This window comes from Canis lupus, chromosome 19 (assembly GCF_003254725.2).
Source record: "Canis lupus dingo isolate Sandy chromosome 19, ASM325472v2, whole genome shotgun sequence".
NCBI lineage: Eukaryota > Metazoa > Chordata > Mammalia > Carnivora > Canidae > Canis > Canis lupus.
In genome coordinates this window covers 4,546,135-4,564,105 of record NC_064261.1, presented here as the reverse complement: position 1 = coordinate 4,564,105, position 17,971 = coordinate 4,546,135, and the positions used below count along the sequence as shown (strand labels likewise).

General features: G+C 33.6%; 1 protein-coding gene across 2 annotated transcripts in view; it reads right to left on the bottom strand.

Moving 5' to 3' along the window:
* SLC7A11 (solute carrier family 7 member 11) overlaps positions 1-4,140 on the bottom strand; it is an 89,384-nt gene extending 85,244 nt beyond the window's left edge. The window contains exon 1 of one of the 2 annotated variants that reach the window (XM_025462246.3): positions 3,290-4,140. In XM_025462246.3, coding sequence (XP_025318031.1) covers positions 3,290-3,566 — 277 coding nt within the window. In that variant the 5' untranslated portion in view covers positions 3,567-4,140. The remainder of the gene's footprint in view (positions 1-3,289) is intronic. The other variant, XM_025462247.3, reaches the window with a different exon arrangement.
* Between the last annotated feature and the right edge of the window lie 13,831 nt (positions 4,141-17,971).

Genomic DNA, 17,971 nt, shown 5'->3' with positions numbered 1-17,971 from the left:
GTATCATACTATTAAGAATTTTGAATCTCAACCCTGAGGAAAAGAGAAGACAGGTGCCAATCATACTAACCTATTTTTAAAGGAACTACACACCAAGACAAGGAATTATCTCAAATTGACCTCATTATATTAAGAATCTTTTTAATAAATGATATTTGTGTTGCACATCAAATTTAACAAGATTTATTTGTTCTTCAGAAAAGTATAGACTCTAGGCCTCACGAGAACACATTTAATTTGTAGGATATGGTTTGTCGACAAAATGAATTTTGACCCCAATATTCTATTTCTAGAAAAGGTTTTCTTGGATTTTTTTTTTTCTGAAGTGCACACTTCTGAGTAGTTGAAACAACATACTGTTTAGAAACAGATGCTATAAGTTATGTATATTAAGTAAAAATCATGATAAACAGCAATTTTAACACTCAGCAATACAATTCACATGGATTTGAACAAGGTCTAGAACCTCCCCAAACCTACATTTCTTCCTCTATAAAATGGAGATCTCAATTCTTACCCCATAAGGGAGTTGTGTGTATACATGGGATAATGGGTGCCAAGGACAGTACTGGGCCTGATACATAGAGAACTCCTCACAAAATATACTTACTATTTGAGCAATGAACTGTCAAGAAAATGAAAAAAAAAAAAAAAAAAACATCTTGACACTATGTGAAAAATTCTATTCATACTACCAAGAACTCAAATGGAACACAATTTTGGGAGGAGCTACTGCAGAGACTACAAGTGTGGGAAATTATTATTGATCAGTAAAGCTTCAGGCAGAGCTGTCCAACAGGAGTAAAATTTGGATTTTCAGTGAAATCTGAGTATCATTAATCCTAGTCCTGAGCCTAGCTCTGTATCAGAATCACCTGGAAGTAAATTGTTTTATTTAAACACAAAGAACAGACTCTAAGGCCATACCCCACACTTGTTCTCTACCAAGGAAGTCCAGACTCTCCAAGAGAGGGATCCAAAGAAATACATTATTTTAAAAATTTGTACAGGTGATTTTAAAGTAACTAGCTTGCAGGTTGATATTTGAGGATCACTAATATATAGCTGGCCTATTTGTAATGAATCGTAACTAGTTGCAATTCACTCTGTTGGAAACCAGTTGCCACGTTGGTAGCCTGCGCCAAAAAAAAAAAAAAAAAAAAAGCTTCCAATATAAAATGTTATTGGAAAGTCTTAAGTACCTCAGAATTTATTGCCAGAGAATCAATACCTAGACCTGTGTACGCTTTGCTGAAACTCCAGGATGGTTGCCCTAGGTTTAAATTGAGTTCTGGAGGAATGAGAGTTTCATTTAAAAGTCTCAAGCTCCATAACCATTTTACCCCGATGAAAGAAGTTCAAAACAGGATGTAAAAATCCATGTATTGACCCTGGCTTTAAAAAAAATTGTAAACCAAATATACAGATTCTTTACTCTTAGTCCCAGAGTTCTAGAGTTTTGAGAGAAAGGATTTGTTTTCCTTACATTTTGCTTTGCTTCCTGTTAGGAAGGTGCTCCTGTCAAAAGCTCCTAGGAACTTAAATGACAAATAAAATGTAAATACAGATAAGTAGATTAATATAGGAGTATGCTCCCTGCGATTAGCAATCAAAGGATACCAACTCAAGTGTAACCTTAGCTAGTCCTTTTAATTTTTTTTTCCTGAGTGTCTGCTTAAGTTGAATTACTCGCACAGAACCATATTTTCATAGTACAGTAGCATTTTAACTAGTTTAATCCTAAGCACAATCCCCTTTACCATATCTGAAGAACCTTTTATTGTGTACACACATCAAATCACACAGTGGGAGCTGCATGTATGTAAGTATGAAAAGTCCAGGAAATAGGTTATGGTTTTTCCTATTAGACATTGATTTATTCTCAATTTACCAAGTATTTATAGAAGATTAAAGACTGAGGGGCACAAAGTCTCAATGTATACACCAGAACCCTATAGACCACAAACTCTTTGTAAAAACCTAAAAATAATTCTCCTACAGATCTTTCTATACTAAGGCTTTGTTTTAACAAGTTTTACTTGAAATACCTTCTTCCTAATAATGGAAATGTGGGTTCTCTAGATGCACACCCAAAGTAATTCACTGAAACATCACAAGGCCTTAAGAATGAATGGATTGGTACACGTAAGGCCAAGAGTAAACGCTTAACCCTAGAGTTAGCTTTGTATTAGTACCTTTAAAGAATAGGGCCTTTCAGCATTAAAACACACTACCTGCCACAAAAGAGCAAATAAATACGTCTTATTCATTTACCACATAGTATAAGTCAAATTTAATTTTTTTTTCAGCATCCACCAGTTTTTGTCACCTTTATAACCAACTCAGGTAACTTTCTAGTAACTTGCCCACCCCATGAAAGGTATTTATTACCTCTTTGCTATTAACAGCAGATCCACACAAGAGATCTAGGTTTTGAAGCATAATTGAGAATCATACTTCTACCTCTAGGTCTGTTCAGGCTCTCAGTGGACAAGTGGACTAGGTATCTACGTCCCCGAGGACCAAGCGAACTATAAATGAAGGAAACAGATCTGGGCAAGCAGGGCAAGCTAACACCCAATTCCAGTTTTACTATTTATATTGCAAAAGTTTACAGGTGTTAGGAAGAGGTGAAAGATTGAAAAAAAAAAAAAAAGAAAGAAATATGCTCGGACCCTTGCAATAGTCCCACTCATCACAGGAACCGAGTTATGTGCCACCAACACATATTATCATGGCAGGACTTTTGAAAAAAATATCATGGCAGGACAAGCACACCAACTGAAAAAGTTAAAAAAAGACCGCACCCCATTCTCACCCCTCCCCAGGTTTGTTTTGGCAATAAAAACACCGTAACACTTCTGCTGAATACTCATTTCTGTGTCTAAATAGGCCATGCCGGCTTTCACTTCACAGGTGTTTCATTCAGCGTGCCAGCTGCCAAGGCGCGTAACTAGGCAAACTGCCTGGTGCAGAAAGTTCGCCTGTATTTTCCTGGGTCATCAGAAGTCAGCCTTGGCTCTCACCACCCCAGAGAAAGTCAGAAAATAGTCCGTCTTGGCCAGGAAAAGAGGGTGAGGGCAGCAGGAAGCAACTGGACATTCAGGGTCCTGCCAGGAGCGGACAGTGTTTGGGTCCCCTCAAACTGAAGCAAGCCTCAGAAAATCTGATGTAGCCCGTGTTGTTCATTCCAAACATTCATGAAGAACCACCCTCTGCTTTCCCAGAGAGCCAACCGCCCAGTGCCACAGGCAACACCCCCCCCCCCCAGAGAAGAAGCTGCACTCACCAAACAGGGACAGGACCCCACAGACTGTCCAGATCACCAGAGACATGCCCACGCTGCCGGTGTTCTGGAGCACGCCCTTAGGAGAGATGAAGATTCCTGCTCCAATGATGGTGCCAATGATGATGGAGATGCCCCTCACCAAAGTGATCTTCTTCTTCAGCACCACTTTCTCCTGCCCAGGGGGCTCCTTGCCACCCAAGGAAGGCAGCTTCCCATTAACATTCCCCTGCAGGTAACCTCCACTGGAGATGGTGGACACCACAGGCTTCCTGACCATGGTAGTGACACTCAGGGAAAAGTGAAACAGAGGGGAAAAAATAAACAGCCCCCCCCCCCCAACTTTCAACTTTGGTGTCTCTTGGGGGGACTGACCCAAATCTCTTCCTCTCTGCTTGCAGGTTGTCTGTCTCAGTGCTACTGGGTGCACAGGTAAGGACTCCAAGGGGGTACTTTGCCCCCTCCCAGCTATCTAATTACTGCTCAGAAACACCTGTGTGCTCATGGTGCTCCCGCTCCTCCCCTACCTCCCACTAGCTCTGCTGCTGAGCTGCTGCTGCTGCTGCCCTAGCCTTACAGACCGCTCGCTTCCTCATGGGCTGGTATTTAAGCTCCTGCCTGTCACACCAACTTATTCCAGCTTAATGATGATGCAAATTCTCCAGGTTTGCATCAGCCACATGAGAAGGCTCCAGCATTACTCAGCTCTTTTTTTTTTTTTTTTAAACATTAGCAGCATGTTGCTCAACTGACCTAAGCTTCTCAGAGAACAAAGCACACACTTAAAAGGGATCTTAACCAATCCAGAAGTAGTAAATTCGGAACAGACCTTCCCAGAGATTTAAAGCAACTCCTAGAGAGGGACAAAAGCGCTTCACTCGAAGAGAAAATGAAAAATGAAACAGGAAATGATCACGGCTTTGTAAAGGAGTTTGCTTTTTTTTTTTTTTAACTCACCCGTAAAACATCGCACACGCAGCTGCTTTGATAATGAAACACAACCCAAAAAAGCTGCATTGTTCACAGCAAAAAAGATTTTAAGATTTCATAAGAGTTCCTGCTTAGTTTTTTTTTTTTTTTTTAATTTTGGGTCTCTGAGTAATAGAGTCAAATCTAGGATTTACAGAGCTAGAATGAGCCTGTGTAGCCGCAGTCCTGCACATGCCAACAGTGAGACTTACTCAACAGTAAAAAACAAAAACTATTTCTTGGAACCTGTAATATATGTGTATTTAAAAGCATCACCTGAGTGTGACGGATGTAAAAATCACCGTGACTCCAGAAAATAGCCATTTTCTGATTGTCGTCGGCTCTAGGCGATCTCCTGAACCAAGTAAAAGATACAAAATCTTCATTTGCATGTTGTTTCATTGACTTTACCAAAAAAAAGTTCATTTCAAAATTAAGCAATGCTTACAAGGACATAAAAAACTGTGCGTATACCAAAAACTTGAAAAGGAATGCATAGGATGATAGTTTTGGAAGGCGTTGATAATACATATGATTTTTTTTTCTGGAGTGTATGAACTATTGTCATATCATGATTATAAATTTGAAATGAATTGGAGGGACGTCTGGGTGGCTCAGCTGTTGAGAATCTCCCTTCTGCTCAGGGTGTGATCCCAGGATCTGGGATCGAGTCCCACATCGGGCTCCCTGTGGGGAGCCTGCTTCTCCCTCTGCATCTCTCCTGAATAAATACATAAATCTTTAAAAAATAAAATAAAATAAAATAAATAAAATAAAATAAAATTTATTAGAAATATAAGCTAAGGTTAAAATGTTTACTTAAAACAGTAAGAAAGATAAAACATTTTCAAACCCTACTAACTTTCTTAATCTAGTGTCTATAGAACAAATACCAAAAGAAAAGGAATCCTATATATCACTTCGGGCTGTGGTCATAGGTGGTTTTAGATTCAGTGACAAGAATGGAACATTATTACCCTGCAGCTATACTTACAAATCCCATTAAATACACTTCTAAATGTCCCAACAACAAACAAAAAAACTATGTGTGAGAAGTGAGAATGAGGTGGGTGGGAGCTTCACGAGGAACCAAGAAACACTCGCTGGGAAAGTGGCTCAGAGAAGATTAGAACTATTTCTGTTATTTTGGCACCTGAGAAAATTCTATGATACCCATGCTCTTCCATCCAAATAGTTGAGCCTCTATCATTTCCTTTTTATATTATCCACCTAAATCCTAGATAATTTGCTTTGGGTATCCCAAGTTAGGGTTTTTATACAGCCAAAATAAATAGTTTTTCCCAGTTGTTATGCTTTTCATAAAGTAAAAATGGGTGGGGTCCCTCATTCAATCGTGTTGATACTCCTCAAAAAAAAAAGGAAGCTAAAAGAAGCTTCTTCTTCACTTCTCCCTCTAGTGTCCTTCCCCTCATAAAAGTCAGAGGAGAGGTCTCTGTTTCCCTAAAAGGAGAACAGATCAGTGCTGAAGAAATAGAAGTTAAAAAGTAGAACACTAGAAATCCCAGGGAGTAACTTTTCATCCTTACCTCACATGGAACCACACTTCGATTTTACATTTGGTGCTAAATGACTAAACTCATGAATTGAGACTAAGGACCCCACTCAGACAGGAAGTGAGATAAATTCTACAAGAAGAAACAATGTTCTTTCAATACCAAATAACATTCTCCTTCTTTGCAGTATTTAAGACAGTATTTTTGAAGAAAACTTGAAGTCTCACTAATGGCCAAAAGAATAGTACAATCCCGTAAGAGAGTCATATTCAAAAATTCTGCAAAGCCACACCTAGTCCCCAAAGACACACATACCTCTCCCAACCATCCACACATTTGCAGAAAATTCAGGTTACAAAGAAGATGTTGAGTTACCTTCAATGTTAACAAACCCCTATAATCAACAGTCCTAAACTTATAAACTCAGAATTTACAGTCTTCAAATATTTGTGTATCATAAAAATGAATTCTAAGCAAGTGCATTTATATCCTTCCCCTTGCTTCAGACCTCATTTTACGCATTCCTGTCAGATGAGTGCTATTTACAAATATTTATCTAGTGCCCTCTGTGCATAAGGGATCACCTCCACTCTCTGAAAGTATCTTATGAAAGGACCAGATGTGATATAGTGTGGTGGCTTCCCTTTTCTGGTCATAATTTCTGTTCCATGATTATAAATATGGGCATGTAACATCCTGGCCAAAAATATCCTTTTCCTGGCTGCCATGGATAAGGAATGTGACCTGAGCCAGGACATTACTAAACAGGATTAGATTGATCATTTCTCAACTATTGGAAGTTGTAAACATGTGACCCAGAACAACTGGTGCCTTGCCATGTTGAGTAAATCCTCGTGAAATAAAAGAGAATATGCAGAGGTGAGAGGCACTTTCAAAGTCTCAGAATCATCAAGGCCTGATTTAGTTCCTAAGGAGGGACCTCAGATTGGCTTTAGATCCTGAAGATCTTCCTTCAATCCCATACGCTACATAGTTTTCTTGTTAGGTATGGTACCTCGTGTCACACCAGAAAACAGCAACATGGGTGGTAGAGCCAAATGTGAATGGTGTATCGTCAAAGCTTCTAAAATGGGCTGATAAATGATAGTCATTAGACACATGTGATCGTCAGCATTTGAAATGTGGCTACTCCAACTAGGATGTGCAGTAAGTATAAAATAGCCACAGAATTTGAAATCCTATTTTTAGAAAAAGAACAAAAAACCCTTGTCAGTAATTGTATTATTCATATTAATTTCTCCTGTTTCATTCTATTTTTTTAACATAGCTATTCAAAATTAAAATTTTATGGGGCATCGATGATTCAGTCCCTAAAGTGTCCAACTCTCAATTTTACCTGACATCACAATCTCAGGGTCGAGATGGAGCCCCGTGTCAGGCTCTGTGCTGGGCATGGAGTCTGCTTAACATTCTCTTTCCTTCCCTCTCTCTCTGCCCCTTCTGCTTGTGTTCTCTCTCTCTCTCTCTCTCTCTTTCAAATAAGTAAGTAAATAAATAAATAAATAAATAAATAAATAAATAAATAAATAGAATTATGTCTATGGTACAAAATCTGGTTCACACTCTATCTCTAATATACGTCGCTGATCTAGAAGAAAACATAAAATATATTCTTCAATAGGTGTAAGCAGGGATTTCTTAAAAGGGACATACAAAGTACCAATCATAAAAGGGAGATACATTGAAATATATAAAAAAATCAAGAATTTCAGTTCATCAAAAGATATGATTAAGAGATTGTAAAAGCGAACCATAAAATAAAAGAAAGTATTTGCAACTGACAAAGATCCCATATCCAGAATAAATAATAAATTCCTACCTATCAATAGGAATAAGACAGGCAACCTAACAGAAAGTCAGCAAGAAATTTTAACAGACACTAGATAAAATGGCCAATGTATTTTTATAAAAACTGCAAAACCATATTAGTCACTAGGAGAATTAAAACTAAAACCACAATATGATATTAATTCTCACCATGATAATGGCTCACATAAAAAGATTGACAACACCTGGAGTGGTAAGAATGTGGCACAACTGGGGTGCTGGGGTGGCTCAGTGGTTGAGCATCTGCCTTTGGCTCAGGTTGTGACCCCAGGGTCCTGGGATCGAGTCCCGAATCGGGTTCCCTGCAGGGAGCCTGCTTCTCCATCTGCCTGTGGCTCTACCTCTCCCTATGTGTCTCTCATGAATGAATAAGTAACTAAATCTTTAAAAAAAAAAAAAAAAGAATGTGGCACAACTAGAACTTTTATACTCTGATGCTGGGAGTATAGATTGTTGCAATCTTTATGCAAAGTTGTTTGGTAAAATCTACTTACATTAAATAGACACATACCTTTTGACCAATATATTCCATCCCTAGGAATATAAACCAAAAAATGCAGCACATCCATGTGCCAAAAGATATGGATGAAAATATTCATAGTAGCTTTATTCATAATGTCCAATAACAAAAATAACACAAATATCCATAAACAGTAGAATGGATAGATATATTGTTGTACTTATTCAGTGAAATACAACAAGACAATAAAAAAGGAACAATATCTGGGCAGCCCGGGTGGCTCGGCGGTTTAGCACCACCTTTCAGTCCAGGGCATGATCCTGGAGACCCGGGATCGAGTCCCACGTTGGGCTCCCTGCATGGAGCCTGCTTCTCCCTCTGCCTGAGTCTCTGCCTCTCTCTCTTGCTCTGTGTCTCTCATGAATAAATAAATAAAATCTTTAAAAAATAATAAATAAAAAAAGGAACAATATCTATGTACAAAAATATGGAGTACTCTCAATAATATTAGAAGATAATGCAAAATAAAATACTATATGATTGAGTTTACATATTTAATGTAAATGATTCTATGGGGTAAGAACTCTGATGATTATCTTTGGAGATAACTGGATTCTAGTTATTGAGTGGGGACAGAAAGGCAGTTCTAGGGTTCTGGTAATGTGCTATTTAACACACATAAATAGGGGGTAGTAATTGCATTAGTATTTTAACTTTGTGATAAATCACTCAGTTGTACACTTGTATTTTGACACTTTACTGTATTTATGTTAAAATTCAATTTTTAAAAAATAAGCATTTCAGTTGAAAATTTATGATACCCTCTCAAAAACAGATCAAGCAGATAAATAAGCAAAACAATATAAAATTTGAAGAATATGATTAATAAACTTCGGATAGTAGCTCTATAGAGAACTTCCTATGCATCAAATAGAAAATATAGATTATTTTAAAGTATATATGAAATTTTCACAAAAGAAGCCATATCTACAATAAAAGGAAACCCCATTATGTTCCAAATAATTAACACAGACACTAACACACTTTTATATAATGCAACAAAATTAAAAATAACAATTATAAAACTAAAAAAGTATACCTTGCATGACTGGAAATTTAAAAATATATTATCAATTTATCTTTACATTAAAGAAGAAACATGAGAAAATACACAAATTGCTGGAAATTAAAGAAAAAAGTAATAAAATTAAAGAAAAAAGTAATAATAAATAAATTAATAAATAAATAAAATAAATAAATGAAAAATAAATAAATAACAAATAATAAATAATAAATAAAGAAAAAAGTAAAAGAAAATAAAGAAAAAAATGTAAAACTATAAGTTACATTAACAAAAAAATAAGAAACCACATGCACTGTTAGTGGGAATGCAAACTGGTGCAGCCACTGTGGGAAACAGTATGGAGGGTCCTCAAAAAATTAAAAATAGACTTACCATATGATCCAGTAATTCTACTACGGGGCATTTACTCAAAGAATATGAAAACACTAATTCAAAAAGATATATGCACCTCTATGCTTATTGCAGCATTATTTACAATAGCCAAATTATGAAAGCTGCCCAAATGTCTATCAATAGATGAATGGATAAAAGAGAGGAGGTATATTAATATATATACACATTAATATATGTAGTGGTATATATGATATAGTATATACATAATATTATATATATTATATAATGGAATATTACTTAGCCATAAAAAGAATGAAATGATGTCATCTCCACATCATGGGTGCATCTAGAGGGTATAATGCTAAGTGAAATAAGGCAGTCCAAGAAAGACAAATACTGTATGATTTCACTCATATGCAGAATTTAAGAAACATAACAAAGGAACAAAATAAAAAAGAGATAAACCAAAAAACAGACTCGTAAATATAGAGAACAAACTGATGATTACCAGAGGGGAAGTAGAAAGAGGGATGAGTGAAATAGGTAAAGGAGATTGAGAGCACATGTATCAAGATGAGCACTGGGTAAAGCATAGAATTGTTGGATCACTATATTGTACACCTACAGCTAATATAACATTGTATGTTAACTATACTGGAATTACACTTTTTATTTAAAAAATTAAAAATAGGAAAAATTTAGGGCAAAAAAGCCAAATATCCAACACAAAATTTGGGAAGCAAAAGACTGTATTCAAAGAAGGAAGAAGATAATTCCAGAAGTGAGGAAAGAACAAAAAGGCAATAGAAAATATTCCCACAAGCAAATTGTAATTATTTGCGAAGACTAATATAGATAAAAGTCTGACAAGAGTGAATAAGGAAACATTAGGAAATTAACTAAACCTAGAATAAAAAAAGGAAATATTTTGGAAAGCTAGACAGGTTTTAAATAATAAAGGGATATAATAGACAACTATATGGCAAATACTATGAAAATCTAGTGTAAATGGACATATTTGTGGAAAACAAATATTAGGATTTGAAATGGCACAAGGAGAAATAAAAATATTGAATGAATAGAAAAATTGAATAACAATTTAAAATGGTAATCAAGGACATGCTTGACCCAAATAATCAAAACAACAATAACAATAAACAAAAATTAGGCCTCATTTATTTTACATGTAAGACCTATTGAATTTTCATGAAATAATTCCTTTCTTAGAGAAGTTATTTAAGAGACTTAAGAATTCTTCCTGTAGGAACAGGCTGGGATTTTACCTGAAATTGTATCTTTACTTTCTTTATCCTCCCTGACCTGCTTTCTGTATTCCCTTACCAGTAGTCATTAAAGCATTCTTTAGTAGATCATTTGCATGTGATTCTTCAGCGCACAGTATTTTTCTGGAGAATATGACCAAAGATGGTTGATACTGAAAGTAGTCTAGAAAGCAAACTCTAAAAAAGAGATTTGTAATTTACTCACTCACCTGTCAAATAGCATGAAGGACCCCAACACTAGTGCCAAGTAGAATACTAATAGCCACTGTCAGGCTGCTGTATTGCAATTACTAAGACTTTCCCCTGAGGTGAACTAGAAGAAAACACAGTTGAAAAGGGATGCCCTGCCTTGCGCAAGTTCTTTGGTATTTGGGAACACTAGAAACATTCCTCAAAGTCAGGAATAAGATAAATTCACGTCACCATTATCATTTCAGATTATCTATTTGGAACTAGGCATTGCAATCAGATAAGATAAAGAACTCAAGCATTAAAAAAAATGAAAAAGTGAAGGAAAAACTTCTATTTTATAATTACCTGTCAAAAACAAAACATTTAACAACAACAATGAAAAATTCCTACTATAATCAAAGTGTTATAAGGTAACAAAAACAAATGAATAGAAAAGCAGATTTCATATATATGTGTGTTTATATATAAAAACAATTATATGAAATAATAAAAAAAGAATTATGTTACTTATAATACCAATAACGAATTTAAAACTGAAGACTGAAATTAACAAGAAATTGGGAAAGCCTGTATTTAAAAAATCAGCTTGAAAAAAAAAAATCAGCTTAAGCAAATAAAAAGGTATGTTATGTCCTTGGATAGAAAGACTAATATAAAGCTGTCAACTTTTTAAATTAATTTGTAAATAGAACACAATCCAAATGAAAATGCCAAAAATTTGTTTAACAAGAAAAGGTAATTCTATAATTATATGAGAATGTTGTTTCTTACCTGAAAAATAAGAGCATTTACTATCAAGATGTATTTTTATTCTTCAGTAGTTAAAGCTTCGAAGCATCAGTATTTTAAAAACAAAGTAATAGAACAGAATACAAAACCCAGAAACTGACCCAAATACATTCAGAACTTTGTCAAATGATGAAAGTATCATCTCAAACTAGAGAGGAAAATATGAACTATTCAATAATGAAGTGAGGAAAGATAGATAGCCATTGAGAATACAAGAAGTTGAATCAGTCCTACACACCATACAACAGAAATAAAATCCTAATAGATCCAAGGTATCACTGTAAAAATAGAATTATGGAAGTCCTATAACAACATAGTAGAATTCCTGTAGAATCTAAGACTGCAGAAGATTTAAGTGATACAAAATCCAGAAGCCATTAAAAAATGATAATATTAAAAGAATACAAATTTTAAAACTTAAAATCTGTGTGGCAAAAGAATCATAGTCAAAAATGAAAATGGTGATAATCTATTTAATATTACAGCAAAATATTAAAATTGTTTAAATTTAAAAATTTTATACAAATCAATAGGGAAAAAAGATATCCAACCCAACAGAAAATTAGCAAAGGATATCAATAAATTCTTCACAGAAAAGGAAGTACAAATGGCATATGAAAAGATGCTCAGGCCCACTCATATTGAGAGAAATGTAATTCCATAAATCAAGGATATGCTTAATAATAAGTAGAGCTGGTCAAGAAGAGAAGCTTTCTTGAAGCAGCTCTTATTGTCCAAACTTGGAATAATTTGAGCATCATGAAAAATAATGATTGGAAAGAAAAATAATTTTTAAAATAATTTTTAAATCATTAAAAAAATAAGTATAGTTTTCCTAGGGGAAAAAGAGAGAAGGGAGAGGCAGGAAAAAATGAAAGTTTTTCTTTAAAGAATCACAGCTAATATGTAAAAGGAGTGAAGAATTAGAAAATCAATTATTTTTCAATTCAACACAATAATTGATTCAGATCAATAATTAATGAGTTTCAAAACCACAGGTTAAAACCTTGTTGAAAAAGAGAATATTTGCATAAGCTTGAATTATCTCTCCAAAAATTATTTATAATTTTCAAAGAAGCAAACAGACCTTTTATAACACAGAGATGTGACTGTCAGTCACTACCTTAATTAAGTGATCAAAGTAGATACCATCAATAGTGCCTATTGATGCAACCAATACTGATAATCTAATATTACCTATAGAATTCTAACCCAAAAATCATAAATGTACATAATCAGAGAATATTTTTTAACAAGTAGCCTATGCTTTTTTAAAAAATTCAGTGTGAAAAAAAAATAAATAAATAAATAAAAATAAAAAATAAATAAAAAATTCAGTGTGATATAAAAAAAGGCAGGAGGAGGACTGTTCTGTATTAGAAGAAATTAAAAAGATATTATAACCTAAGGTAATTTGTGAAACATAATTCAAGTTCAGATTTTTAAAAAGGGATATAAAAAATATATTGGGGACAACTGAGGAAATTTGAATAAGAATTGTGTTTTAAATAATATATGGAATTTTTCTTAATTCTCTTAAGTGTGATAATGAAATTAGGATTACCTGGGAGAAAATAATTTTTCTTCAGAGATGTATGTAAAGTATATATGGGTATATATATATATATGGGTATATTTCATGATGTATGCAATTGACTTCCAAATGGTTCAGCAAAAATATGTGTAAAGAGAGATAAGTTAAATACAGTAAAATATTAACATTGTTTCATAGTTTGTGGCAGCAAATGTTTCAAAACATCAATGCCCATCCAAACTAGAATGGTTAAACAAGCCAGCTATTTAAAAAAACCCAAAACCTGCAAATTTCTTAATGTCAATATACATGGACTTCTAAAATATATACACTATTAAGTAATAAAGGAAGAACAATAATTATATGGGTGTGTGCATAAACATGACTGTATAAAATCTTCACGTGGAAATTGACCAGATGGGGTCAGAGTAGGAAAGAACTTTCCACTATATACTTTTTTAGTGCTATTTGATATTTAATCACCATGAATGAATACCTATTTTAACAATAACAACACTTTTAACAAAGAACATTGGAGACAGCTCAAAGAAGGTAGAAAAAAGAAGATAATGAAGCAATAGAAATCGGTATAAAAATGATAACAAATAAAAGAAACAACATGATTCTATGAAAAGCTGACAACTACATGTACTTTTGACAGGATGGATTAAGGTAAAACCAGACAAAGTAAAGTAAATCTTTGTAAAAGAAATATAAGGGTCATAATTATCAACAAAATACAGGCTTAAAAACTAATAAAGTGGTACAAATTCAAACCAAATTCATCTGAAAAATCACATGAAACAACTTTCTAGAAAAATCTATATCACTAAAATCACTCAAGAATAGAATTTTTGAATTTTTTAATAGTTAGAAACTAATTAGCAATTTAAAAAATCATGTATAACAAATGAACAAAAAACATACTGGTGATTTTATAGGAAAAATCTATATTTTTCAAAGAAACACATACTTTATCTGTTACCCAAAGTAGCAAGAGAGAAAAAAAATCTCAACTCTCTTTATTAAGTTAGTATAATCTTGATATCAAAATATAGAAGGACAGTAAAAACAAGGAAAATGAGGATTCAGTTTTACTTGAAACACAGATAAATACATGCTAAAGTATTAACATAAATCATTTAAAAACTAGTAAACTATACTCAATAATGTATTTAACCATTCATTATGATCAAATCATGTTACCTAAATCATATAAACTTAGTTTAACAATAGAAAAATAAGTGCAAATTTTAAATTATGTAATTAGTTGGATGCTAAAAATTATAAATTTTGTATCTTTTCTATATATTATTTTTATGTATGCATATATAGTTAAATATACACATACATATCCTAGTCAATATTTTATTGGAATTCTGAACCAACACAAAAAGGACAGAAAAAGAAATTAAAAGCATAAGAATTAGTTTTTAAAGATCCTTGTTATTCATAGAGGACATTACTATCTAAATAGAAAGCCCAAGAGAACCTACCTATATATATATATATATATATATATATATATATATATATATATATATAGTAATAGGAAAGTTTCTGGATATAAGATAACTATATAAAAAGATTACATTTTTAAAAATAAACAATAAACAACTATAAAATATAATCCTTTAAAAAGTATCATAAATTGAAATTTGCTAAATGATGAGTCTGTGGCAGAGAATTAAATAAGCTAACATATGGAAATAAATCTTATTTCCATCTAGCAAATGATCAAAAGTGAAATACCAAGTTATGCCTCTTAAAAAAAGTATCATTAATATTTTTTTAAAAGATTCAGAATCCTAAGTTCAAAGTTCAGAAAAAATGTAGTCTTTACTGAAAGACTTACAAAAAAGATTTATTAAACAGATATATACCCTCTTCTTGCATGGCAAAACTCTATATTTTAAAGATGTCAGTTATCAATGAATTGTGTATCAAACTAAAATCAAAACCTAACATTTTATGAAACTAGATGGCTCATTCTCAAATTTATGTTATGATGAAAAGCTAAGAATATCCAGAACACATTGGAAAAAAATTAGAAGAGAATTCAACCAACTGGAAATCATGACTTACTACAAAAACATGGTAAATAAATTCATGTGATACTGGTACAAAAACAAATAGACCAGTGGAAATGAACAGAGAGCACTAATAAAAAATAATTATATAGAGAGAATTGGTATTTGACAGGTAACACTACAGAACAGAGGAGACCGAGTGGCCTGTTTAATGCACAGTGTAGGAACAGATACGCAGCCAGAAAAAATTGAAATTATACCCCTACCTCACACCACACACACACACACACACACACACACACCACATACACAATACACACAAATACTTTAGACAGAGAAAGCCTTAAACAATGAAAAGCAAATTAAAAAAAATATTTTATGAGAATGTATATCACCAGATAGTGAAAGATTTCTTACACAAGACAGATATCTCCATGGCTTGCTTCTTTATTCAATAGGTTCTCTGCTCTAATGTCATCTTATCATAAAGACCTTCTTTAGCCACCAGATTAGAATACTAGCCCCTATACTTGATGCTCAATATTCTCTATATTATTACCCTGTTTTATTTGTCATCATGCAAATTATTCCTATTGTTGAGATGGGAGTAGGGACTTTGTCTACTGTGTTCAATCTTCTGTCCCCGAGATCTAGGACCTAGCACATAGTATTCTCTTAATAACAGTTGTAGAACTATAAAAATACTTTTTAAAAAACCCTAGGAAAAATATTTATAAATTTATCACAATGATTTGAAATTTTTCTCTAATAATCTTCATGAATATAGAATAGGCCATATTGAAAGACATTCACATTCACCCTAAGAGAAAGGCCTAATGCCCAGAATATGTAAAGATATGTGCAAACCTATAAGAAAAGAAAAATAATTAAAGATAGGATTTAATCAGACTATTCACAGAAAAGAAAATCTACCTGACAAGAAACATAAAAATGTGCATCATGCTAGGTGCACAACCACTTTACTGACAAAGAATAAATGTGCCACTTCCAGTCCACTTGGAAAAATCGAATGAGGTTTACCTCCCTAAAGCACAGAGAAGGAAGCAAATACACTCGAGACATCCCTCAGAGATCTCGGCTACATTCTTCAACAGCAATGGAGGTTTCAGTTGACCAGTCACAGAACATATCATATGAATGAGTGCGGTCCCCCTGACTTTCTGTTAGCATGACATCCATGCTCCAGACCTCACCTGGTATAAATAATCCTAGACTAATTCTACTAATCTGGGTAAGTGCCCAAACCATCTCCTCTGGCCTAGGTTTATCTCATCAATCTGAGAAGTATACAATCTACAATTTGATTGCAAGTTACCCTAAGTTACACTTAAACATGAACAAACTTCATTCAACTTCCTCACTCACCCTAGGCTAACATAGTCTTGTCCAAAACACAGTCAGAAGAAAAAAACACATTCTTCTTGAATATACACGTAATGATTACCACAGTTGACCACACACTAGGCCATAAAACAAATCTCACAACTTTTCAGATGAAAGGTATCATATAGGTCATGTACTCTGATCACAACACAGTTAAGTTAGAGGTTGCACATAGGAAAAATAAAATGCTCATTAAGAACTCACTGGTCACAATACAAGTGACAAAAATTTTAAGATTTGTAGAGATTAATAAAAGTCAAAATGCTATGTTTAAATTTAGTGACCTCACTAACTCATGTTAGAAAAGAGGACTAAAAAATTAAAAGGGTAAACATATAAACATAAACAATTAGAAACAAACAATAAGCCCAAAGAATATAAAGGAAATCATTAGAAAGATGAAATAGAGAAGTTCCATAAACTGCAAATCAGATCTTTGAATGATGACAAAATAGAAGTGAACCTCTGGTTACACTGAGGGATAAGAAGAGACAGGGGACACATAAATACTATGATTGATAAAGGAGACAGAATACTAATAATGCAACTGACATTAAAAAGATAATGAGTGAATATGACCAACAACTTTATTCAAATGTAATGAGAACCTAGAACAAATTATTAGGGAACGTTAGCCTAACGAAACTAACTTGTGAAGACATAAAATATCTGAATGGCACTCTTTTAAGGAAATTGGAGAGTTGCAAAAGCTTGAGAGAGTAACACAGATCAAGATGGTTTTACAGGTGAGTCTTAGAAAAACCTCCAAGATTATTAGAGTTGGCAACATGCATACCCTACAACCTACAATTCTACTCATAGCGGTTTAGCTAAGAGAACTGTTCTCATGTGAGCACTATGAGAAGTCCTCAAGAACAATCAGAAAGCAAAACACTACAAACAATTCAAATTCCCTTTGATGGAGAATATTTTTAAAGTTATGTTTTACTCACACAGTGAGGTGTGAGGATGAAGAAACTATTCATCCATGAAAGAACACGGATGGATCTTACATAATGTTAAGTAGCATAAAGGCTCCAAAATCATTCAGTCCGATACTGTCTTCATGAAGTTCAAAAAGCAAAAACAAACACACACATGAATACACAATTCCTAAAAAGTGAGGAAATGATAAACACCTTAAAATTTAGGGTCATAGGAGGCAAAGAGAGAGGTTTAAAAGTTCAGGGGTGTCCATGACATTATTCATACATACATAGGGAAATAAAAATATGATTATGCATG